The sequence below is a fragment of the Lissotriton helveticus genome, chromosome 1_2 (genome assembly GCF_964261635.1).
Source record: "Lissotriton helveticus chromosome 1_2, aLisHel1.1, whole genome shotgun sequence".
In the NCBI taxonomy this organism is placed as follows: Eukaryota; Metazoa; Chordata; class Amphibia; order Caudata; family Salamandridae; genus Lissotriton; species Lissotriton helveticus.
The window spans coordinates 309,445,926-309,473,097 of NC_136058.1; the positions used below are offsets into that span (position 1 = coordinate 309,445,926).

A 27,172-nucleotide genomic window follows, 5' to 3' on the forward strand; every position below is an offset into this window, starting at 1 on the left:
AGTGCACATACTCAATCAGTGAACTTGTAAAGCTCGCTACTTACCCGTGAGGGTCTCAAGGCGCTGAGGAGGGGGGGGGGTGCGGCTATTGTTCGAAGAGCCAGGTCTTGGGGAGCATTCTGAAGGTGAGCAGATCTTGGGTTTTCCGCAGATGGCTGGGGAGGGTGTTCCAGGTCTTGGCGGCAAGGAAGGAGAAGGATCTGCCACCGGAGGTTGTTCGTTGGATGCACGGGACGGCGGCAAGGGCAAGGCTGGCGGAGCGGAGCTGGCGGGCTGGGGTGTAGAAGTTGAGTCTGTTGTTCAGGTAGGCTGGTCGGTGTTGTGGAGTGCTCTATGTGCGTGGGTGAGGAGCTTGAAGGTGATCCTCTTGTTGACGGGGAGCCAGTGCAGGTCTCTTAGGTGGGAGGTGATGTGGCTGCTGCGGGGGACGTTGAGGATCAGTCGGGCGGAGGCTTTTTGGATGCGTTGTAGTCGTCGCAGGTGTTTGGCCGGGATTCCTGCTTAGAGTGCATTGTCGTAGTCCAGCCTGCTGCTGACGAGGGCTTGGTTCTTCTGGTTTCGGTTGGGATCCACTTGTAGATCCGGCGAAGCATGCAGAGTGTGTTGTAGCAGGAGGAGGAGATGGCGTTGACCTGTTTAGACATGGAGAGGGAGGAGTCGAGGATAAATCCTAGGTTGCATGTGTTGTCCTTGGGTGTTGGAGCTGTTGAACAACAAACAAACTTAGAGGTCTAAATCAGACACCTGATCTGAATATCTTTCAAAATACCTTCATGTCTAAAAAGTACACCAAGATAAAGAAGTGGCTAACAGTTATGAACAACAGACCAGATCGCCAAGAAAAGGGCCACCTGTAATTGCTAATCAAAACCCATTATGGATTCCCATCAATAACTTGTATGGATCAATGTTTTCATTTGGTAATCCTGCCAGGGTATTCTGTCTCTTGATCATTGAGACATACGGCATACCCCCATCTTTGGCATGGGGTAATGACCTACAATTACTAGATTAGACCAAATGATGATGATCTGATGGGAAAGTGCAGTGCAAAAAAATGAAGATGAATGTGATGGTTAAAACAGGATAGGGAGCTTTAACAAAAATTACTTTTTTGGGCATAAGCCCCTTCCTTGTTATTAGTAATTTGGCAGTAACATTCTTTGAGAACAGAGACCCAGACGAAAGCCTTGGGTTTCCTCCCATAATAGGCTGAAACATGTTGGTCCTCTCGCAGCTATTTGTTTAAACTGCGTTTATGTTGTTGCACTGTTCTTGTTTTTAACAAGGAAGGGGCTTATCAGGCTTCTGATTTAGACCTCTAAGTTTGTTTGTTGTTCATGTTGTTCCTTCAAGGGGATAGAACTTAGACGGGTCTTTAAATGTCCCTTTAGCCCTCCGATACCGTTTTGTTAGTTATATGTTGGAGCTGTTCCCAGTGTTGTCGGCCACCAGGAGTCATCCCACGCCGAGGGGGTGGGGCCGAGGATTCTTATCCACTCGGCGACGGCCTTCTTTCCCTTGTGGAGGTTGGTTTTGGCAGTGTGTGGGTCCTTGGTGAGGGAGAGGATGAGCTGGGTGTCGTCAGCGTAGGCGATGATGTTGAGGTCAAGATGGCGGGCCACTTGTGCGAGGGGGGCCATGTAGACATTGAACAGGGTCAGGCTGAGGGATTAGCCTTGGGGTAAGCCGCAGATGATGTCAGTGGCTTTGGATTGGAAGGGTGGGAGGCGGACTCCTTCGGTTCTGCCGGGGAGGAAGGACTTGGTCCAGTCCAGGGCCTTTGTAGGAGAGTGGGGTCTGCAATCCTATGGTCACCCCAGATTTTTGCTTTTTGCTTCACTGGTTTACGACTTTCCCTGGCTGTGGGCCTGCTAATCAGACCCACAGCCTAGCTGTTCTCTCTCTAAATTGACAACCATGTACTTTAGGTGCATTTACCAATTGGTACTGGGCCACCTTATCAGTCCCTGTACAGTATACCTTAGGTATCCAGGGCATCGGTGTACCCAGGGCCTACCAGGGGCTGAAGCATGTATTATGCCACCCCTGGCTGGCCATCTAAAACTGACACAACTGGCTGCATGACAGCTGGGGCAAGGTGGTGTAATCACCATTTGCTGTAGATATAGTATACCTATATCTAACCCTAAAATGGACACATATATTCCTATTAGTCACTCCTATGGCAGGCCTTATCAATCCTGAAGGCAGAGTGCTTGGAATTATGTGAGATGGTGCTCTGGCATGAGCTGAGCCCGTTTGCAGCTTGCGGAACCAAGTCCTAATAGGTGTTCCATGATAACGCTATACCATATACTCTTAAGTGCATTATCAACCTCGCGGTTAAATGCTAACTCTGGTATAACATTATCAAAACATGTCGAGTAAGGTGTCATACGAATTGGAATACTACCCCCTCGCCAATTCTGGCCATGGGGGTAGCATTCCACCCTTCTAGAGGGACACGACATGTATGTAACTGAGAACCCCTGTTAAAGTTAACTTGAGCCTTGGCATCACAAAATGGATGCTGCCACCACAGACACAAGTCTGACCTCCTGCTGCTGGGAGTCCTTCCAGCGAGGGCGGCTTGGACAAAGGGTTTCCTGCCTTGGGAGGTGCTAGCACCAACCCAGACAGGATTTTGTGTATTGGGTAGGATAGGCCTGAAAGGAATGAGACATACCTTGGGCACACAAGGTGCCCTGTGCATACACCGGTTCAAACCAGTTGCTGGGGCACTCCAGCCCCAGCCCTGGCGGGAAACCGGACAAAGGACCCCCCTTCCTGGTCCCACCCAGGGGAGGGACCTAGTCAGTAGTGCAGCCCCCTTTAGCAGGATAAAGGTAGGAGCTGGTCCCATTCCAAGTTAGATTAATCCTGAACTACTCTACAAGAAGAAACTCTGGACTTCGACGTTCTGCTCCACAGAAGACTGAAGAAATCTCCCTTGTGGGCAAGGAGTGTCCACCCTGCAACTGCCGGCACCATCAAGCGTCCAGTGGCTTCCCTTTGTCATCTCCCTTCCAGGATCCAGACTTCAGAGCCCAACGAGACCCAGACTCCCAGACCTCTCTGACCTCAACCTACATCTGCAGCACAGCTGAGATCTGTGGGTGCGACGAGACACGTGGGACCGGCCATCTTGAAAGAACCTGTACTTCGCTTTCAGCACGACTCCCGAGGTAAACTCGACCAAGTGCTTTGGGGACTGAGAAGCCCCAGCCCCGAGCAGCCCCTGCACCGAAGATCAGCCCTCCAGCATCCACGAGATCTGCGTGGGGCCCTTCTGCATGTCTGCTGCTCGAAGCGTTGTCTGGTCACTTGCCGGCTGGCTAGTGGCCTCCTAGACGACGAATCTTGAAATCTTTGCTGCTGGTCTGGTTGCTCCAGACTGGCCCTTGCTCCCTTCCAAAAGAGGGGCACCCCGGACTCTCCTAGTCCGCATCAGACGTCTTTTCCACTCACCACGTGGGTTGCCTTTGCCAAGGCCTGTTGACTCCAAATCCGGATCCGACACCGCCGACAGCGAGAACCTGCGTGGGACAGCTCGTGCCTCCATCCTGGTCGTCGAAGACACCTCCTGGTCCACATGGCTGCAGAGTCAATCATCCACTCTTCACCTGATCGCGACAACAGCACCTGGTTCCTTCCTGGTTCCACACCGGTCACTGGCTAGTGACTTTGAACACTGTCCCCTCTGCTTTCAGGTCCTCTTCTTCACCGATCTACCCTTGGATCGCACCGGACATCTTCCTCCTGGTCGCCTGCAGCATCTTTTCTTTCAGGCTCCATTGACTTCAACGTGAGAACCCGACACACTTTGGCACCTATGCACCCGCAGCCCGAGGGTGAGGTAACGAGAGCATTTCAGTGCTCAAGGGTAGTTTAACTGTCCTAGTGTCCAGTTCCTCAGTCGTTTTAGTCCTACCTAGTCAGGATTGTCCGTACTTACCTTTAACTTGAACTGTACTGTCCATAGACGTTGTTACGCATCTCGCGTGTGAGTTCACACTCTGCACACGCGTTCCGTGGGCCTCCTATTACTTACCTAGAGTTAGTGTAGCGTGGTCCCATCGATCCTACAGCCTCTGGACAGCTCCATTCCTTTTATCGACTTTCACATTCCACTTACTTAGTATATGGTTTGTCGTGCCCCTAGGGCACCATTGTAAATTTGTGCAACTTGTCGTATTTTTCTTAAGAGATTGTCATGTGCTTAGCCCTCTGACCTCATAAAGAGTTCAGAGGTATTGTTATTAATAAATATACTGTTTATTTTCATAACAACCCGTGTGGTGTCCTTTCATCTGCTATTCAAGGGGTTATATTGTGGTAAAACAGCTGGCTTCACATGCCAAAAGAGTTTAGCCTAAGACTGCTTTGTCCATGCTACCATTAGGATAGCTGGTCTATAAGGTTGACTTACAACCAATCACCATAATGGTTGTTTGGAGTGATACAAGGTGATCACTAGAACTAGTGAGCATCATATATCAGGCCAACTTCTCACAGCCTTCGTCTGGATTCCGGCTTCTTGGAGGCGTGTTCTTAGTATGCAGTGGCAGACCGCATCGAAAGCGGCTGACAGGTCCAGGAGAATGAGGGCTGAGGTTTCACCGTTTTCTAGCTGTGGCTGCGATGAGGGCTGTCTTGGTGCTGTGGTCTCGTCTGAATCCGGACTTGGATGGGTCTAGGATGTTGTTATCCTCAAGGTGACGGGTCAGCTGTATGTTGGTGAATTTCTCGATGACCTTCGCTGGGAAGGGGACCAGGGAGATGGACCGGAAGTTCTTGAGGTCTTTGGGGTCTGCCTTGGGCTTCTTGAGGAGGGCGTTTCTTTCGGCGTGCTTCCAGCTTTCCGGGAATGTCACTGTGTCGAAGGAGATGTTGATGATCTTCCGTAGTTGGGGTGCAATGGTTGCCTCAGCTTTGTTGAAAATGTGGTGTGGGCAGGGGTCTGACGGAGATCCAAAGTGGATGGAGTTCATGATCTTGCGTGTCTCGTCGTCGTTGACGTGGGACCAGGAGGTCAGCTGGTTGGTGTAGGTGGCGTTCTGGGGTGGGATCTGTTGCGGTCGGGCGGGTGAGGTGTTGAAGATGTCGTGGATGTTCGATCTTGCGATGGAAGAAGGTGGCCAGTGAGTTGCACAGTTCTTGCGATGGCGGGATGTCGTTGGTGTTGGCGCTGGTGTTGGAGAGTTCCTTCACTTTGTTGAAAAGCTCTTTGCTGTTGTGTGCGTTGTTGTCCAGGCGAGCTTTGAAGGAGGATCTCTTGGCTGTTCTGATGAGGTGGTGATGTCTGCGGATGGCGTCCTTGTGGGCTGTGTGGCTGTCTGGTGTGCGACCGTGGAGCCATTTCTTCTCCAGCTTCCGGCATGTACGTTTGGAGGTCTGGAGTCCTTCGGTGAACCAGGCAGCTTTCTTGCTGGAGTGGTTGATGGAGGGTTTCATGAGCGGGGCAAGGGTGTTGGCGCAGTCGTCAAGCCACCGTCTGAAGTTTCGGGTGGCGGTGTCTGTGTCGGTGGGGTCGGTGGGTGGGTTCTGGGCGAGGGTGGAGGTCAACCGGTCTTCGGTGACTTTGCCCCAGCAGCGGCGAGGCATCTGTTGGGTGCATTGGTGCGTGGTTGGTTTCTTGAAGGTGAAGTGGATGCAGTGGTGGTCAGTCCAGTGGAGTTAGGTGGTGTGGTTGAAGGCGATGTGGCTGCTTGTGGAGAAAACGGGGTCGATCGTGTGGCCAGCGGCGTGGGTGGGTTCAGTGGCGAGTTGTCGTAGGCCGAGATTGGCGAGGTTGTCGGTCAGGGTGGCGGAGTTGGCGTTGTTGTTGTTCTCGAGGTGGAAGTTTAGGTCCCCAAGGAGGATGTAGTCCGTGGAGGTGAGTGCGTGGGTGCTGGCGAGGTTGGTGATGGAGTCACTGAAGAGTGCTCGGGGTCCGGGGGGGTCTGTAGACGAGTGTCCCTCTGAGGGTGGTGTTGCAGTCAGTGTGGATCTGGAACTGACTGAAGGTGCTCGGCAGTGTTGAGAGGGTCGTCTGCGGGGGTGTGGACCTGGAGGGTGGACTTGTGGACGATAGCTAATCGTCCTCCAGTTCCATTGGTGCGGTCTCTGCGGGAGATCTTGTAGCCGTCCGGGGTGCCTATGGCGATGTCAGGTGCCGAGGAGTCGTTCCACCAGGTCTCGGTCAGGAAGGCAACGTCTGGGCGGAGGTGTCGAGCAGGTCCCACAGCTCGACGGCGTGTTTGCGTGCGGAGCGGTGGTTGAGGAGTATGCAGCGGAGTTAGTTGGGTCCGGTCCTTAGAGGATTGGTGATTCTGTCGCTTGTGAAGTTGCAGGTGTGGCAGGAGAAGGGTCCGTAGGTGCGTTTCGGGCGGCCTGGAAGCAGCGGTGGTCTCGGCCGGTGTTGAGAGCGTGGAGGGTGTTGGCATCGTATCGGGGTCTGGTGCCGTGGCGGGTGCAGGGTTCAGAGGTTCTGGTGCTGGGCACAGTCCAGGCACGGACGGGCGCAGACAGGCTTGCCTTTGGCGCGCCTTCGGCGTGGCTGCGCAGCGGCTGCCATTTAAGGCTGGGAGGGAGGAAGGAGCAGCTGGGAGGCGGGAGCGGGGGGGCATGGCCGCAGGGGTCAGCGGCGGGAAAGCGGGGAGCACAAAACACAAAAGGGGTGGGGGGAGGTGTACAAACACAACAAGAGTCAAAGACAAAACAAAAAATCAGAGGTACTGATTTACAGGGGAAAATAACATAGACAGTAATACAACCAAAGGAACACAGAGGCCAGCGGAGGAACAGCAGGAGCAAACTTGCGCTCGAGGCAGCAGCGGGCAGCGAGCAGGTGGAGCTGTTTGGCAGTGGGGGGGTGACCTGGCCTGCAAGCAGGGTCAGAGGTCACTCCCACCGCCGGGCAGCGGCCGCCATTTAAGGCTGGGAGGAAGGGACGAGCACCTGGGAGGCGGGAGCCAGGCAGAGAGGGGGCATGGCCAAAGGGGTCAGCGGCAGGAAAGCGGGGGACACAAAACACAAAAGGGGTGAGGGGGAGGTGTACAAACACAACAAGAGTCAAAGACAGTACAAAAAATCCGAGGCACTGATTTACAGGGGAAAATAACTGTGGGCCCGATTCACAGAATGAACTTAAGACTCAATCCTAAACTTACTACTATTTTGGTATTCACAGAATGCACTTACTACTTTTGGCATTCACAGAATGAACTTACTACTTTTGGTATTCACAGAAGTTAGGATTTTGTCTTAAGTCTGTCTTAAGTCTGTCTTAAGTCTGTCTTAAGTCTGTCTTAAGACAAACTTAAGACAAAATCCTAGCTTCTGTGAATACCAAAAGTAGTAAGTTCATTCTGTGAATGCCAAAAGTAGTAAGTGCATTCTGTGAATACCAAAATAGTACTAAGTTTAGGATTGAGTCTTAAGTTCATTCTGTGAATCGGGCCCATAGAGAGTAGTACAATGAAAGGAACACAGTGAGCGGCGAGCAGAGGAACAGCAGGAGTGAACTTGCACTCGAGGCAGCAGCGGGGAGCGAGCAGGTGGAGCTGTTCGGCGGTGGGGGGGTGACCTGTCCTGCAAGCAGGGTCAGGGGTCACACATAGGGTGCATCAGTGTATGCCCCACGGTGAAATGTTTGAAAATCATATATTAGGCTCCGCACTACGGGTGCATAATGTGAAGAAACGGACCTTTAGTTGTGTGGCCTGCACAAGGAATGGGTCCACAGTCACCCTCCACTTAGACCCAAATACCTCATTGTAGCACTTGACTCTCTCAGGGTAGCAAAGTAGTGTCTACTCAAAGGAGGTGGTGTGGGCTAGTAATCACCATTCACTAGCAAGCAATAATAACAGTCCAGTCTGTGCTTTTTCTTTAAAAAAAGGAAAAGTACATTTATTACACACACACTACACAATACTATGCAGTAATTTACAAATATACATAATGCTGGTGGAATATCTTTGCCGACATTACTTTTGACCCCTAAAGGCTATTGACCTCAAAATTCACCGTTATAGTGAACAAAACGGTCCTTAGCTTATTTCAAGATCAACAAACCAATGCTGTATAGAAACACAATGGAAAACTATACGTGTTATAAAATTTCCAAACCCAGCCGGGAAAGGAGTTTATTTTATAAAGAAGCAATGTTCAATTCAGTAATACATTCGTAATCACAAGACACAAGCCTGTGTCGTACATGAAAAGAAGGAAACAGAAAGATAGCATAAGGGTGAAAGGGGTGTCTATCAGGCAAAGAGCGAGAGCAAAGACAGGGTACTGTTTATAGGTAAAAAATCAATCACAGTATCGCCTGGAGTGGAATATAAACAATCTTATTGATCAATGTTGTAAATATGAACCCACTCATGGGTGTCGACGTTTCGATCCCTATTGCTCAATAAGATACATGGGATCATCATCAGGACATTTGTAATGAACAAGACATGCCTGATTGTAAAAGAAGCCTGTTCAGGAGAGACGAAGAGAAAAAAATATTTCAAACAACTTAAGAGTAGTTTGCAGACGCATGCCAACTATGTATCGAAATCGCAGTGTGTGACCAAGTGCATGGTGTATGTGACTTAATCAAACATCAAGTAACAGCATTTTCAAGTTCCTCGGAATCGCAGTGGCGTGCGTGAGTGGCTGCGAGAATTAGCGTGAAATGACGTGATTGTGAACCATTCAAATAATGGTCTACTGGGTATGGGGATTGTCAATGATAGCACAGTAGCGTGGAGTGAGGGCGAGGGTGGCCTTTACTTCGAGTGCGGTGGGCCGTGTGATAACCTCGGGGCCAAAATGCTAGGGACAGAATCAAGTTGGAATGCCCAAGTTTTAAAAGTAGCACAAACCATGATTTCTTAAATAATGAGGCTACAAGCGGACAACGTACCACGCAGAGGAATGACAAGGTGGTTTCTTCAGGGGTCCGGACGCAATAGGTAAGGCAGGATACTTAAACCGTATTGGTCGTTTCTAAACGCGGAGGTGGCGCTGAAAAAAGAGAGGCGCATTTAATAACAGGCTACGGGGGAGGCTCTGTGACTAAGAGCAGCGGCGGTATAGCTTACCTTGAGGTGCTCAAATTGGCAAACCAGCCGGAGTTTACTTTGAACAAAAGAAATAAAATAAAATAAAAAATATGTGTAGGTATCATGGACCGTACACGTGGGATCCCAACAATGGGGATTTGGACGCTGTAAGGTAAAGAGTAAGGAGTGCATCAGTACCGGCCAACGGGCGGGTCATAGCCAAACAATTTGGACGCTCCACAATTACTTACTCAGTCCCGATGAGGACTCGTCTTCCCGTGGCTCCTCGGTCGATGCCGAATGCAAGTCAGTGGACTGCGAGAGCACGCCGAGATAGTAGCACGCCGCGCAGGTCACATGACCTTCAATACGGGTGCCAAGCCTTAGAGGCGGGCTGTCTACTGCGGGGGCCATTTTGTAATGGCTAAATACGGGGGAAGGGGCGCCAGTGAAAACAAGGTGATTGTGCCAAGGTGACTTTTAGAAACGGTGAATAATTAGTAAAAACACATTACATAACCAGTCGGTAATTACACTTCCAGGAGATCATATTTATATTTACAGTTCGCCATGATGTCATGGAGTATTCATTGTGCAGCATTAAACCAGAGGGTTAGGCCATTACTGTCTTATCTCATGAATTCTTTGTTCACTGTTCAATCAGAGCAACGTAGTCCAGTCCTCACTTCGATTGAGCCCAGTCCGAATAGTATTGAATTGAATGATGGATTTCAATTCCTCACGATTTAGCAACTGCTGTAGATTACCGCCCCTCTGTGGTAGTTTGACGGATTTCAGGACTGTCCATTGGAGGTCATCCGCTGTATGCTTCATACTGGCATAGTGTTCAACAAGGGGTGCATTTGGAGTGCCACACCTAATGCGGCTTCGATGCTGACTTATTCTGGTCCTTATTTTTTGAGTAGTTTGGCCCACATACATTCGCGGGCACGGACATAGAATCGCATAAATCAAATTGTGACTATTACAGTTTGTGAAGTCTTTTAAATCAACTGTGATGTTATTGTGACTAAATGTGCAACCCTCAAGTGTCAGATTACAAACAATACAATGCCCACATTTCACATGACCCCTAATTGGGGGCAGGCCCCAGCTAGATTCAATTGTACCCGTCGGGGGTTGCGCAGGTAAAGCTGCTCGTACCAAATGGTCTTTTATATTTCTGCTTTTCTTGAAAGCAAACAGGGGTTTATCAAAGGCCAGCTGCCCAGCATTCAAGGTTGGCCAGTGACGTAGAATTGTTTTACGAATTTTATCAGAGATTGGGGAAAACGTTGTGACACAGGCAATCCTGCCTGCACTGGGCCTGGTTTTTGGCTGGAGGAGAACCTCTCTGGGGCAGTACCATGCACGTTTCGAGGCATTACGCACTAACCTGCTTGGATACCCTCTTGATTTGAGTTTTGAACACAGGATCGCTGCCTCTTTAAAGTAATCAACTTTAACAGAGCAATTCCTTCTAATCCGAAGGAACTGTGAGTACGGAAGTGAGTCTTTCAGGGCTTTAGGGTGATTACTATTGTACCTGAGTAATGTATTCCGCTCGGTCGGTTTCCTATAGAGTCGAGTGAGTAGCTCCCCTGCCTCATGATAAATCAAAAGATCCAAGAATGGTATCTCTGTTTTATGACTTGAGAGAGTAAACTGCAAACTGTCACAATTGTTGTTCAACCAGTGCAAAAATGAGTTAAGACCTTCTCCCTCTGAATTCCAAATCAAAAAAATATCGTCTATGTACCGGCGCCAAATACCAATGCTGGTTCTGAATGGATTTGTGTCGGCTAGGATTGTGCTTGTCTCAAGCGCATCCATGTAAAGAATGGCCAGATGGGGAGCAAAAATCGCTCCCATTGAGCATCCCTTTATCTGTTGGTAGAATGTCCCGTCAAAAATAAAGAAGTTTCTGGTAAGACAGAGTTCTAGCAATTGCAAGACAAACAATGTCGGTACCCTGTGTGGTCTAGGTCTGGAATCAAGTATTCTTTCTATGACATGTAGAGCCGCTCCCTGAGGGATATTAGTGTAGAGCGACTCTACGTCTAGCGTGCAAAGTGTTTGGTTGCTGGGGTCATAGGGAAGGTGTTCCACAAGATTAATCATTTCCATGCTGTCACGGACATAACAGCACGTTTCAGGCACAAAGTCCTTAATAAAGAAGTCCACATAGGACCCTAACGGTTCCAAAATAGAGCCACAGGCCGATACTATCGGTCGGCCTGGTGGGTTCACACTGTTTTTATGAACCTTAGGGAGTGTGTAGATGACTGGGAGTCTGGGACACTTAACATTCAGGAAATTGAATTCCTTCTTGCTAAGAAACCCCTCGTCCCTGGCAGCCACTGTGATTTGTTTTATCAGGCCTTGAATTTCAGCCGTTGGGTTCCGGCCAAGTCTCAAGTAATGTTCCCTATTACTCAATTGTCGGATGATCTCGTTTTTATAGGCATCAATATTTTGCAGGACAATGCCACCGCCCTTATCAGCGCTCTTAATGATTAAGTTGGTATTACCTTTGAGTGAGTCTATTGCCTCCTTCTCGTTCTTTGAAATGTTGTAGGGGATGTATATCCTTTTACTTCCCAAAAACTCGAGCTCTTTGAGAATGAGTTTCTCAAACGTGATGATCTCAGGTGGAATCATACTCGCCGTGGGAAGGAAAGTAGAGGGGGGGGCAAAAGGGGTGTTACGGTTTGCTTCAGGAGTGGGGTGCAATTGAAAGAATGCTTTCAGCCGTACCAGTCTAAAAAAACGTAGTAACTCTGTTTGCAACTCCATGAAGTTAGGGCGAACAGTGGGGACAAAGGAGAGTCCTTTTTTCAGAACTTCCAATTCTGAGTGCTGTAAAACATGGCTAGACAAATTAAAAATAGGCAATGTTTCAGTCACATTCTCTGTTGTGGGTATCACCACTGATAAAAATTGTTGCGTGTCCTCCGCTCCCCTGGGGCGTTGAACCATGTTCTGGGTTTCTTGGCCCTCCCCCTCTGAGGGGTTCCTGGTTGGCCTCTGGCTAAAAAATTGCCTTGTGCACCACCACGACCTCTACCTCGGTTGCTCCCTCCCTCACCTGGATCTGAATTATCAGATGAGTCTTCTGAGGTGTCTGAGAACCCAACTATGTTCTGTCTTTTATTGAAACGGCCCCAAGGTCTATTCTGAGGATTGAAATATGGCCTGTTGGTGTAAAACTCTTTATTCAAGTATGGATAATTAGTCTCAGTGCTGTAATTTCTGATATCTTTTTTAACTTTATTAGCTTTTTTGTTCTGTTCAATACGACAGTAATCAGCTATTGTTTTTTCCACTTGTTCCAGCAATTTCTTACATTCAGCTGTGGGGTCAGAATCATTAATTTCTTTAAGTAAATCTGCAATCTCAACCTCAAGGGTTTTCAGCGTTTCTGTCGCAATGTCGATGCCAAGCGCCAGCCACTGTCTTGAGCATGTGGTCCCAATGTGGCTGAAGTTGGTAATGTATTTGGGGTTATCCGTAAAGATCCCAGGGATATTGCGTACTTGTAGACCAAGTGGGATTACTCCGGATTTGAGATAATCAGTTAGCATTAATATCATCAGTTTTAATCTAACTTGCTTTTTTTGCAGTTTCTCTAACTGCTCTGGAAGACTGGATGTTGCAGATGTCGGAGCATCGGGAGTTTCTGACAAGAGTGACGGTAACGTGCATAGGTGCTTGATGTGGTCTATTGAATACAAAGGGGCATGGTCTGACATCTCCTAAGGCTAAAACAAGGAAAGAAAGGTAAATTCAAAAGCCTACAAGTGTGTGTACAAGGACACTAGGAAGGTCGACCTCGGTGCCGAGGTAAATCGAGTTTAGAAAAACCCTGCAATCCTGGTGATTGCGCTATAGTTTTTTTAAGTAACAAGGGAGACCCAACAGATAGCTAAGTACCATGGGTATAACAACGTTATAGTGAACAAAACGGTCCTTAGCTTATTTCAAGATCAACAAACCAATGCTGTATAGAAACACAATGGAAAACTATACGTGTTATAAAATTTCCAAACCCAGCCGGGAAAGGAGTTTATTTTATAAAGAAGCAATGTTCAAAAAATTCACAGCACCCCCACCAGAAACAATACAGCACATAACCATTTATGCAGGGTGTCAGTTTACATCAAGTCAATGTTATCACACTCGAAGACCAGAATCAAGTCATGATATCACCACATTCAATCACTGATTTCACTAACCATAATCCCTTTGCACTTTTTATAATAATCAAGTATTGCAATCCTGTGCCCACATTATCAATAGTAAAGCATAACATCCTCCTCTGCACTTATTCAAGAGTTACAATCAAATGTTCACATTATCATTAATAAAGCATTGAAGCCTTATGGGAATGTGTGTTATTGTTAGCATTAAGAACACTTTTCAATAAAGCATGGCAAGTAATATCTTTGAATGTAGCAGTGCATAAAAACATTGTGAATAACACTTGTGAACAAAGAACTGTTCAACCCATAGAAAAAACATTTTTAAATAAAGCATTGTTGAAACATTAACCACGGGGCCGATTCACAGAACTAACTTAAGACAAAATCCTAAACTTGCTACTTTTGGTATTCACAGAAGTTAGGATTTTGTCTTAAGTTTGTCTTAAGACAGACTTAAGACAGACTTAAGACAAAATCCTAACTTAAGTCTGTCTTAAGACAAACTTAAGACAAAATCCTAACTTCTGTGAATACCAAAAGTAGTAAGTTTAGGATTCTGTCTTAAGTTAGTTCTGTGAATCGGGCCCCTAGTGTCTGTGTCTTCTTTGACAACCTTTAGGTCACATAAACTGCTCCCATAGGCTAAGCCACTAGAGGGTGCTGCACTGCACTCCCAGTTGTAGAGCCGATGCTCCAGTCTGGGAAGTGCATGAATATCTTAGGCAGGGCTTAGGGTGGTCATCTTCTCCTTGACTCTCTCAACCTGGGATCACCCTTCATAAGAGTTTACTTTGGGTGAGCTGCTGCACATCTGCAGCTCCCTTGCATACCTCTGACCTTTGTTGCCACCACAGTTCCAGAACATCATACTGTGAAAAAGCCCAATAGGGCATTCATTGGGCGCTCCCTCCACAGGAAGCCTGCATAATACTGCGCAGGTCCGGTTGCTTGATTTGATGTGCTGCATTGCCTCCTTTTGTTTAATTTCTTTTTTTTCTTCCTTGGAGTGCCCAGTCCTGCCTGGCCACCACAAATGCCCTTCTTCATTGGGAGCAGCCCATCGCGGGAGCCAGGCAACAGTCTTCTATCCTTGTCCGCACCTGCGTATTGGTGTTGGCTACATGCTCCCCTTAGACACAGGCATGGTGAGCGGGGCAGGCTCACCACTCTTGTGGGGAGTGCCACAGCCGTCCTCCTCCACTCAGGGGAGCGCGACAGCAATCCCTCATGTAGCTACGCACATCAGGCCCGGAGTTGGGGATTTCAGGCCCCTCCTCTGACTCTCAAGAGGGTGCAACACCACTCCCTGCTTTCTTTTCAGTGTTGGGGGGCCTGGAGTTAGGGTCCCAGGCCCTTACAAATGAGATCCAGCCTGTGGTTAAGACCCCAGGGCCATCTGAAATCTAGGATGGAGGCCCCATGTACGCCCTCTCCCAAGGTCTACGAATGAATGCCAGTCATTGCGGCTACCACAAGGCCCTGGCCCACCCCGGGGGTTTATAAGCTTCAAACTGCAGAGCTTCATGCGCTGCGGACGTCGCTTAGGGGTCAACGATTAAGGGGCATATTACCAAGCCCGCGATAAATGCGGTAGCGACTTTTTAAAGTCGCTAACACATTTTTTTTTCCTCGCACTATTACCAATACGTCTCTAACCTGAGTTAGAGATGTATTTTTGATAAGTAATGCTAATGGGATGCAGGTTGGGCGTTCCCACGTCCAACCACATTTAAAATGTCGTTGGAGGTGTTAACACCCTATTATCAAGGCAGGCGTTGGGAGAAGGAGACCTGGAATAAACTCGTTTATCGCAGGTCTCCCAACGCCTGCTTTGATCAGGTGTTAAGCATTGATAACATGGGGGTGTGGATCATAAAGCTGAATCCCCCCCCCCCCCATATTATCAAGGCACACATTAGCGCGTGACAACAACACTTGTTTTCATGCGCTAATGTTCCCTATTGCCGACTATAGCCGGATTTAATTTCGCCTACGTGTTGCGCGTTGATAATTACGCGCTATCACCGCGATTAAATCCGGCGATAGCCGGCGATATGGAAATGTGCGATGTGCTTTTATTATCGCACATCTTGTTAATATGTCCTAAATCCTTAGTTCTATTGCATCTCAGGACTCATTGGGTCATTTTGTTCGATCTTTGGCTCATTTTACTCCTGGTGGAGAGCCTTAGCCACCTGGAGCCCTTTCCTTAAGCCTTCTGGCCTCCAAGGTGGCAGGCTTTGAAGGGAGCTGGTTCCACTGGCTCCCTGCACCAGCCTTTTTTCTTTTTGTCCTTTGGCGCTTCTTTCCTTGGTGCAGAAGTCCAGCTCTTCCATCAACTAGTCCTTAGGGCAGGCTTGTCCAACGATTAGCTTGTGAGCTACTGGTAGCTCTGCAGCTACCTTTAAGTAGCTCTCCTGTGTGTAGTCCAGGCTACTAAACTAGAAGCGTTTTGCTTTTTTGACTTAATATATGCGTACCAAAATTAAAAAGTGAGAATTCAATATGAAAATATGTGTATTTTCAATACCAATAATTTCCGTTCTATATCTGCATCTGTGGCTATTATATATTACCCTTGTAAAGTCATTCACAATTTTAAAAGCCTTTTTAAAATTACTGCTGGTAATCCTGTACTGCAGTGATCATGGCTGGTAATCCTGCATTGGGTGGCCACTAATATAACCATTTGTTATGTGTATTTTACTAATATTATTAGTAGCTATGGATGATTTTCCTTGAACATAAGAACTTCTTACTACTGACAAGGTTGGAGACCCCTGCCTTATAGGGTCAAAGGGACCAGCTCCCCTGGTCCTGGGAAGGGACCCACTGGTTCTGGGGTCAACTGTAGTCAGAGTCCTTAGTCCAGGTGGGCATTAGAGGGTTCCTCCTTTCAGCGGTCCATGGCTGCTACCTCCAGTCTCAGTGTCCAGGTCTACCAAAAAGCTTAACTATAGAGCTCTTCCTCCTGTGCAAGATTTCTTAAGTGGGGGCGGAAAGTTGTAGAAGCCAGGCACCCCTGGCCAATCCTAAGGGGGCAACATCACCTCTCCACCCCTGTCCCAACATCCCTGCACAGCATGCTGGGATAATTTAAGATGGCTTCACCCAGGTCACTAGTCACAAATCCTCTAGGGGCTTCAGCTCCGCAACCCGCTGATATCACTGCCAGGGCCATTCCCACAAAGACTTCAAAGAGGAGTACCTGGCTGTGTTAGCTCTAGAGGTCAGGGCTCCCTCAATTGTACAGTGTGACAGCTAACTGAATGATGCAGATCTTTCTTCCTACCCTTTTCCCCTTAAGGAGCTGAATGAAGCACTGTTACTTGTTGACTTTGGATATGGAGGCCTTTATTTCTGCTGCTGAAGAGACATATAATAAACTTGCCACTGCAGGGTGGCAAAAGACCTGGGCTCTGACCCTGAGCTGAGCCAGAGAATATGATGATTCTGGATGACCCATAAGTTGTACACCTATATTCTCAGAACTCTCAGGTTTGCTTTTGGTGTACACGTTTCACTCCATTTTCATATGCCACTGAACTTTGTAAGCCAAAGGGAAGCAAAACAGCACTCTAAGGCATTGTTCCCCTTCTGTGTATAATGAAATATCCCTGCAGACAAGACAGTAAACCACATTGACTTTCCCTATGAATGCACTCTAACATTATAAGTCTGACCCCAGGAAAATATCTAAACCTGCAGAGTCCCCTCTGTGTCAGGCTACCGGTACGCAGCTGCTGGGCTGCACACAAAGGTAGGTTTACACATGCAGCCCTCAAACGTGTGCACATAAAGACACTGTTCATTTACCATGTGTTTACCATGCTTGAGTCACCAGTTGGGAGGCTCACGCACAGTAAAAAGGCCAAAAACCAGGTGATACAAAAGCAAAACATCTGGGCGGGTTACATGGGCAGAACCCTTTTCATTACTCATATAATCTGTGATTTTGCCTAAAACTATTATTTTTACTTCAGATTGCCATATATTATTTATATTAGATCCCAAACCCTAAACGCCAGCAGTATTCTATGCATGTTTGGACAGTCAGTGTATATTTTATTCATTTGCTGTATATGATAAGATGGAATTAAAAATCTAGACTGATTCACACCTCTATCTGCAAATTCAAGTGGAGTAATAAATAATAGGTCCCAGCCTGGGTGACAGACATCAAAAGGAAAAAAGTTGACCAGAGTAGAGGAGGAAATAAAGAGTCTTTCTGGGAAATAGTCATTAATTTACTGCCCTTGCTCCCATCCCCTCAATAGACTTGCGATTATGTTTCATCCTTCAGGACTGTTGAAAAAGAGTGGCTGCCAGCAGATGACTGCAGACAAAGCCCAGTGCCTTTGATACAACATGAACCCCTGTATTTCATATGCTGCAGGTTGACACCAGCCTTTGTGAGATGCATGAATCTAAGGGGCACACATATTGCCAAAATCCATATCCTTTAGTACTAAGTCACCATCAGTGCCAAGTGCATCTCTCCCACGAGGAGAGGATCCTTACACAAAGCACATGCCTCATTGGTTACACTCACCTGATGATGCTTCCAATGTTGGGGTAGAACTTTGCCATCAGTGAACCAAGGACCACCAGGAGAATATTAAGGGCTAACACATGGAAAAAACTAAAAACAAACAAGAAGATAAATCCAGATAAGTTTCATATAATTTGCATTTGCATATATTTGCATTTATTAATTCACAGTGGGGCACATGCATCAACCTATTTAGGAAGTGCAAACGGTGCGAATCGGTAAATTTGGCCGTTTGCACTTCCTAAATACGTTTTTGGGATGCATCAAACACTTTTTCAGAATTCGCATTTTTTTGCATTTCTTAAAAATGCGAATGCATTTAAGGAATCGCATTTGTGCGATTCCTTAAATGCAATGCATCATTTAAAAAAAAAATGCGAATTATGAAATAGGAAGTGCAAATTAACACGAGGTTGACCCTCGTGTTAATTTGCGAAAATCTGTCAAAAAGCAAAAAAATGCATTTTTTAAACTGTCATGTTACAGACACACATGTCCTTAGGACATGTGTGTGTGAAACATGCACTTTCAAATGCATTTCAGGGGTGCAGGGGGGGGGTCCTTTGGACCCCCCCCTGCACCCTTGGGATGCATCAACAAATTGCGAATTTGTAAATGCCTTCCCATTGACTCCTATGGGCCTTTTGGCCCATAGGAATCAATGGGATTTGCGAAAATGCACTTAGGAATTCGCTATTGATTTGGGATTCGGTAAAAATTGCGATTTTTACCGAATCCCAAATCAATAGCCAAAAAAATGATGCATAGCATTTTGCAATTCTTAATTTGCGATTCTGTAATTTTCGCAAATTAAGAATCGCAAAATCTATGAATGATGCATGTGCCCCAGTATGTATTTCCCAACCAAGGAGGGCTGTGTTGTGTTCAAGCGCTGTAGGATTTTCTAGTGCCTAGAATTCTCTGTTGCACAGTTCTAGAGTTTCTTGCATGTATATGCTTTAGACTTCTTTTCTATGCTAACATATAAGAGAACCATAAAGACATGCACTACTTTGTTGCTCACCCTAGGGATCCTTTACAGCCTTGGGGTACTTGCACACTCTTGTGATTTCATTCATTCACTGACTTTGGGATTTCAAACAGCCCTGGAAAGCTAGGGCTTTGTTAACTAAAGTTTTATACAGGTGCTCGCATGACACATTACAATGCAAAACTTGAAAGAGATTCATCATTCATTATAAAAACTTTAAGCTAGTGCTCAATTTGCAGGAGGCCACTGCAGCTTTTATCAGCCATTACCCCTGCCAGTACAGCCAATGTCAGTATCAACACAACTCCTAACCATCACACTCCTACAAGAGTAACCATTGGGACTATTACACGCCCCCCAAAGCTAGAAGAATGTCTTGGGTGGCAGGTATTAGTAATTTTCAATGTATATTGAATCAATAAACAATTGTGATCGTGCTCATCCCTAAATTAGACAAACGGTGCCACCCTGTTGAAGACTGTTATTTGTGTGGTGTTGACAATTAGGTAACCACTGGCTCAAATTAAGCCCTGCCAAGCATAACTGCATCAAGCGTGCACCAGCACAAAATTTGTAAATATACTGCCCGGCACGCTTTTCCCTCATGGGGCCGATTCACAGAACTAACTTAAGACAAAATCCTAAACTTACTACTTTTGGTATTCACAGAAGTTAGGATTTTGTCTTAAGTTTGTCTTAAGACAGACTTAAGACAGACTTAAGTTAGGATTTTGTCTTAAGCCTGTCTTAAGACAAAATCCTAACTTCTGTGAATACCAAAAGTAGTAAGTTTAGGATTTTGTCTTAAGTTAGTTCTGTGAACCGGGCCCTGTATTTTTAACATGCACCCCCTGCTAGTCCACAATGTGTATCGAAATTTCCACTCTCTTTTTGATTTATGCGAAGCAATCTCATATATGATATCTGTCTTCAGCAATGGATCATGCAGGTGACATATGATTGCGGACAACGTTCCAGATATCTTCAGCAATTTTGGCAGTTCAGGCACACCATCTACAAGTGCATGTGCCGGCATAGAGTAGAGGCATAGGAGCTGCTGTTGGCACCGCCTAGGGAGGTTTCCACTTAGGCACCTTGAGGAAAGGAACCCAAAGCCATGGCTTGCAAGTGATCCTTGTGTATTTTTTATGCACACATAGAAACCTACACATATGCATACAAATTCCTAAAATATGTGCGATGCTGGTGCATAAAGAAGCTGCCTTATCCTTAGGAGTCCTGCTTCACATAATAGGGACTATTCACAAACTGAATTTTGTAGTACATTTAGTAATAATTCAGTAGTACTATTAACATACTGCAAAATGCTATTCACAAACCTACGTGTAGAGATTCTGCGCCGCCTATCCTATCTTTTTCTGTACGGAGATCTCCGCATTGGCTGAATAGTTTCAGTAGTAAATTAGGCAGGGAAAGAAGGGAGTAGCTGGAAAAGGAAAATACTTACTACAGAATGTAAAAGGTTAAGGGAGAAGTAAATAAGGGTTTAGGTAGGAACATGCACCCACCCACAAAAGAGTAAGCCAATTCCTATTCACAAATGGCACTTCTGACGTTACTAAAGCCGGAAAGGACCCACAACTGTTGTAAAGCTGTAAGCTGGAGCAAATCCAGCACCACACATACTCAAACGCTGGTACTGCAACACCCTCCCATAAAAAGTAATTGGGGTAGAGATTTAAAATGATACCCTATAGGGAATAATTCTTAAATAAATTAAATTAATTAAACTTTTAGAAAAATATAAATAGATTTAATTTAATGTTTGAAAATTATCTGAAAATAAAAAATGTATTCATTTGAACATAATCTTTTTATATTAAACATGTATGTAACAATACAATTACGTCTCTTTAAATTAATTGTATAGATCTCTTTCAATAATATTTTAATGCATCATAACATTGTTAAATATTTATTATCTTTAATTTAATGTATCCTAAATAGTTAAATACACATACAAAATAATATACATTTATATTTTAAATGACATTTTCTTTACTTTTTTTTTAGCTTAATAAACCTTTACACTTCCGATACTTTACCAAATGGAGATTTCCGCTCCAGTGGCAGAGAACTTCACTTACATGGCAAAAATTTCTAGTACTATCATTAAACTATTAACTTATCTTTTACATGATTATTACATGTAAGTCTACGCTTTTAAGAAACTTTACACTTGCATAAGGTGAATAGCAAAAAGTAGTAGTTGAGCTAAAGCAATAGAAAACATATACAGGTTGATTTTCTCACAAGTATGTATACCTTTCTGAACAGGCCTCAATGTATTTTATACCTTTCAAACATGTAATGTAATTTTTAGAGGATATTAATAAATTGGCAGGTGAGGAAGGTCATTTCCAGACCTCGAGGGGTCAAGTTTAGCCACCACCTGCTGCTGGGACTCAAAGAGCATATGCGCTAATTATGAGCAGTGCGTGATTGGGAGGCTCAGCTCCATGGCTGCAATTCTATTGGGTTTGGAATGGTTCAATCAAATCCACGTGAAGGCCAGGTGGCCCTAACATTTGACTAGAGCAAGCTATTGTTTCTCTGTAAAAGGTTAATGATGATCTTCTTGGCACCTCTGAAAGTTCCCACATGTGATGTAAAATATTTCCAATGTCTGTTCTCATATGAGGGCTGCACAGTCTTTGTAAGGCTCATATTCATTCCTGGAATAGTCAAGCTTCAGATGGCTATTTTCTCTTTCAAAAAGTCAATCATTCTCTTACCTCCGATAATAACTCTGGGAAGACTGTGCAATGCTCTAATTCCTAAAAGATCCCCCTACTGGCACTGATGCCCCACAAAGAGGTTGTCATGCATGTATCTTTACATGAGATCTTACATCCTCTACCAGTGATAGTAAACTCCACTTTCAATCGTTCTAGACCCTTACCTGGGATAGACCTTTTTGAAGAGCTCCTGGAATAGTTGGACTCTGATGATGAAGGCCAGGAGGGGGTAGACAGTGATGAGCTGAAAGAGCATCAGTAGCCGACCAATCATGCCCCACACGTCGCTGATGGGCAGGTTATCCAAAAAATTCTGCAAAACAATAATAGAGCAGTGTTTCCCAGTGATCAAACTCTGAATGATTCATTTTAGGCAAGTCTGATCATAAAGCAGAGGATCTTTAATGTATTATCTGTGGTTTCGCCAGAATAAGAGCCAAAGAGATTGACAAAAGAACAAAGTACAGAGAATGTGAGTCTCAAAGGCTAAACATGTTTTGATCTGCAGCTAGTTTCTTCCAAGATGAAGTTTTCAGCATAGTAGCTGATCTAAATAGCAAGCTGAATGTATTTACAGCAGATTCATATGCCCACCCGAACTGCATGCATGCATACAATCGAAAATATGAATGTACAAGGAGCCCCCAGCAGCAATGTAACTGCCAGCCCTCAGTTGAGTATGCACTCTTTGAAAAAGCAAATGAAGTTTTGAAGTCACTCTTTAGTGCTGGCTGTGGGTTCACACTCAGTGAGATCAGAGAAATAACAATCAATATTGATGAAACTGTATTGATCCATACTACAAAAAATTAAGATTTTTCTGGCAAGAATGTACGACAGAATTGTTTTTTGTCAGTCTAACAAAATGAATGAGCCTCTTAAGGTTTCTTAACTGACACATGAGGTTATTGCTGCCAAAATAGGATCACAGGATACAGTAAAATCAACAGAAACCATTTTAAGACCTGAAAGATTTAGATTTTGGGAGTCAACAAGAATGCCTGATGTTGTCTTAAAATGTTTTACACCATTGTTTAATTTCAGCAAAGCAAAACTGTTACAAACTAAAGTTCTTGAGTTCAGAACAGAAACCGACAAAATTGATGATGGCTTTGAAAATATATGCAAAGAACTGGAAGACAATCCCATGATCCGACATGCTTATGCTGTGCAAATGTACTGCCTTTTCCAAATTATGTTTTATGAATTATATCACGGCAAAATGAAAGCTCTGCTACACATGATGATCGCCCATGCAGTCTATGACAAGTGCAAAAGTAGGGAGCTAATCACTTCAATAAATAGGATTGGTGTATAAACTAGTTATAATGACATAGTACAGAACAGAAACTTGTTAGAAGCTCATGCTGTAAAAACGTGTGAATGTGGCAGCACACCACTTTCAAGTCACTTTACTAGGAAAGGATTTAAAATTACTGCTCTACATTATTTTGATTCTGAAGACAGCTCTTCTTTGTCTGGAACATCCAGCACACCTGATTCTGCCATGGTGTTTTTTGAAGACTGTACCATTGAAGTAGCTGCTGCAGCAATAAAAAAACTAAGCTGCAAACTTATAACCAAACTGCCTTGCCAACGTGTGCAAAACCACTACAAGCCGTCAACAAGTCCCAGTTCACCAGAAAGTTTCAAAGTGTCTGAGGACATGGATCTTCCTCTACCGGATGGTGCAGTCTGCAAAGCTGATTTAAATGAATTTATCATATCGCTTATGTGGCGCGGACTAACGGATGAAGAAAAGCTAGTTACACTGTGGGCTGAAATAAATGCTCTGATCTCCCAGAATACAGTCCCACTGAAGAAGGTCGGGTTTATACCAGTAATGCCATCTCCAGTTTCAAACTACGCAACAGTATACACAGCTCTAAAGAATCTCCCAAAGGTGCGTGCTCAGCTTGAAGACCAGCCTATCCTGGCAATTTTGTGCTATTAAGGTGTTTTCCGTATTGTAGCCGTCATTTATATGAGCAATCCAGGTGAATTTGATGATCTTATCCAATGATGGGTGTGTTATTCACATGACAAAAGTTGAGTTGAGCTGTGCAGGAAGTTATTTCTGTGGATGTGGCATACATGATGCACTTATTGAGGCTGACATCTTTGGAAGCAAAACTGTCCGGTTAGTATTAAGCAGAATTCGTATGCTCATCATATCCAAGCCTACAGAAACATTGCGTTGGAATGCTTTCTGAAACAAGAATGACAAATTAGGTTATGCTTATCTTATCTCAGAACAAGGGTGCACTTAATTCAAAATACATAATGCAAAGCCAGGCAATGTTCAATATACTCAGTTCAAAATTAGAAAACCTGAAAAAAAGAGGGGCATATCAGCAACGAAGAGCGCGCTTTCGTTTAAAGCTGGCTATCGCCGGATTAGATCGCCGAGATATCGCCTTATTTACAACGCTTATTTCCACGGCAATCTGAATTCCGGCGATAGCAGCAAAATGCAGGATTATCGCTGGTAATCCAGCGATAACCCTGCAGCGATAGAGGAATTCTTATTGAGAGGGATAAGTGGATTTAGATGTTCAATCCACCTCCCATGTCAAATATAGGTTAGTCAGGATTTATACAGACGTTAATAACCGGCGATAACCGCGGTTAGCGCGACTTTCAATATTGTTATGGGTGTCCTAGGCGGCATGTAAATACCGCGAAGGTCAGATAGCGATATTTTTAATTTGGTTTAGTTAGGGAACACCTGCTTTGCATCTCATTAGCGATGTATATCGCTAAGATGCGTAGCATTCGATAATCAGCTGCTAGCATGCGCTGACGCATGTTAGCACCGCCTTGTTAATAGGGCGATAAGATTATCGCCACTTTAGCAGCAAAAGTGCAGCTACAGCGGCGATAATGCCCTTGATAATATGCCCCCAAGTTTGTAGAGTTTGTCAAAGAATGTGAATACAAATTTGAACTTTGCAAGTACTGGGGGAAATGTTTTACACATGATAGCACTAGTGAAAAACTTGCAACATGCTAATTGGGAAGATGATTGGGAGCTGCAGGTGAAGACTGTGGATTCACCGATTACTGTGTTTTGCAAATTTGATTTCATAAGATACCTTAGATATGGGTCTTGTTATTTGGAAAGAGTGAAGAAGCTAAAGGTGGTAAAATCGTACCTCTACAGAAAATTCATCCAAAGACATTTTGTAGTAAAAGACAGAGAGGGAAGGTTCAATGCTGTGGCTTGAGATATGACCCTAGAACAGATTATCCAGAGATCACACAAAAGCTTCAAAGGAATTGTTGGTCAGACACGTAAAAGTTAATATGTTGCTCAATGGAAGCTAGCTTACCATGAAGTCCTTTCTATTTGCAATGTTTTCAGAGAGATTACACATTCAAAATGAATGGACCATCGTGACACTGTTCCTCACCACGAACTTGGGGGAACATTTTAATAAACATGTTGACAGCCTTCTTCATTTCTTAAAGCAGCTAAGAAACCCATTTGAAATGATTGAGCCTGTGTGACTACACACCTTCGTGACCAAACAGTATGTGGATAACAATATAAAGACACATCTACTAGATGTTCTGGAACATGGATCAACACTGAAGCAGGGGAGATTGTATTAAAAGAGAAAAAGCTGTCTGACATAATCACTGAAGCTTAACTTCAACGCTTTAATTGCCGTAATAAGAGTTTTATCCAACCATCCACTACAAAACAGGTTACAAAAAAACGACTTTTGCAATCACACAGAGAGATTGATGTAGCAAAAGAAAGGGCTGAATTTATCACAGACATTCTGTCGCATGATCTTCTTCCAACAAATGCATTATTTGATTGAGATGCTGCAACCAAACCAGTGAAGCACAAACTCAGATGAGAGATAAAAACTTGCACCTGAAGAAGTGCAATTAAAAAAGGTGTCCTCATTGAAAACTGCAGTTGTTGTGGACTGTATGTCACAAGTGCGAATGGTCGAAATTTCATCCATGCAAAACTTCAGAGAAGTCGTTCAGACTGTTCTACAGATATCAAAGTCAGTGTGCACCTTGCAAGAACTATACATTGTTTTTGACAGTTATCTTGAACTATCTTGCAAAAATGTGAGAGAATCATACGAATGTCTACAAATGGAGCAAGTGACCGTGCCTGCATCAAAAATTCAACACCTATTCCTGTGCAACTTGTTAAATTCTGGTCATCAACATCGAACAAAATTAACTTGTAGATGTTAACTCGCTAAAACATTGCTGATGCTTAAGTGAACACTAAATTTCCAATTATTGCAAGAGGAATGATTGTCAATGAGGAGTTGGTGCCTGCAGAGATATATTCAAAAGGTACGGCCCAGATTGTTCAAGAACTTAACAGCAAATTGGAGGAAGCTGACCTTTGCATTGTGCCACATGTTGAATGGGCTGTTTGAAATGGTTCAAATCAAGTCATTGTACTATCAAATGACACATGTTCATTCATTCAAACAAACTTTATTCGATTCCTTCCAAGAAAATCATAAAAGCAGGCTATACCTTACATCAATTAAATCGACAACCACAATACACAGTGTTAAAATCCTTTTTAGGAAATCCACATTAAAATAATTTTTTTGCATTTGACAAAAAATTTTTTAAACATGGATAATGTCCATATAAGATATTCATTCTCTAAAAATTGATGCATATGTTATTATTCAATCAATTAATCAACCACGGGTTTGTATAGCACAGCTAATCACCTGTGAGGGACTCAAGGCGCTGTGCTACTAAGATTTGTTGCAATGCTCCTAATTCAAGGATTGTCAGAGTTATGGATGCGTTATGGAACAGGCGAGAAAAGACACTAAATCCTGCTACATATTTTGTACAAGAAACTTGACCCAGATATTCCTAGTGTTCTTATTAAGGCACATATTCTTACAGGTGATGATGACACTGTGAGCAAAATTGGAACAAAGCTTGGAGCTTTTACTGCTGACCCTGTGAAGTTTCTAAAATGATTTTCTGAGACAGAAGAAGACTATGGGGCATATTCTCAAGAAAGTGTGATAACTAACCCTGGGCGTAGTTTGCATAGTAGCACTACACATAGCTGCACGTAGTCTACTTTGAACTACACGTAGTACACAAACTGCAAACTGCGTAGCTGATGGCACTGTGTACTTGTCTGCACTGTGCAATAATTGCAAATGGCATCTTGCACAGCGCCAGTTATGATAAAGTAAATATCTCTATCTTTATATGCTGTTTCAAAAACCTTTATTAGGTAGAGTAGCAGCCCGTCCCGACGTTGTCCAGGAGTAATTAGGCTTCAGGGCCCACGCCTCGCCCCGACGTTGTCCGTGGGTCCCCCGGAGCCTTCCTCCATATATTGCAGTATTATACCTCTATGTTTACTTTGTACACTTTTGTAACCTGCACACGTAACTTTTTCCTCCTGTAATGTACCGTTTGGCTCACTTTTTTAATGCTCCGTTTGCTTCCTCTTGCTACCTGCACACGTCACTTTATCCTCCTATACCCCTATGTGTACTTTCTACGCTTTTGTAACCTGCACACGTAACTTTTTCCTCCTGTAATGCACCATTTGGCTCACTTTGGTAATGCTCCGTTTGCTTCCTCTTGCTCACGATGTACGCTTT

At 44.7% G+C, this 27,172-nt stretch overlaps 1 protein-coding gene across 1 annotated transcript in view; it reads right to left on the reverse strand.

Annotated features, from left to right (window-relative positions):
- LOC144803510 (neutral amino acid transporter 9-like) overlaps positions 1-27,172 on the reverse strand; it is a 278,514-nt gene that overhangs the window by 34,749 nt on the left and 216,593 nt on the right. Inside the window, exons 7-8 of the mRNA XM_078671868.1 lie at positions 21,710-21,858; positions 17,796-17,885 (exon numbers count right to left, since the gene is read on the reverse strand). Coding sequence (XP_078527994.1) covers positions 17,796-17,885; positions 21,710-21,858 — 239 coding nt within the window. The remainder of the gene's footprint in view (positions 1-17,795; positions 17,886-21,709; positions 21,859-27,172) is intronic.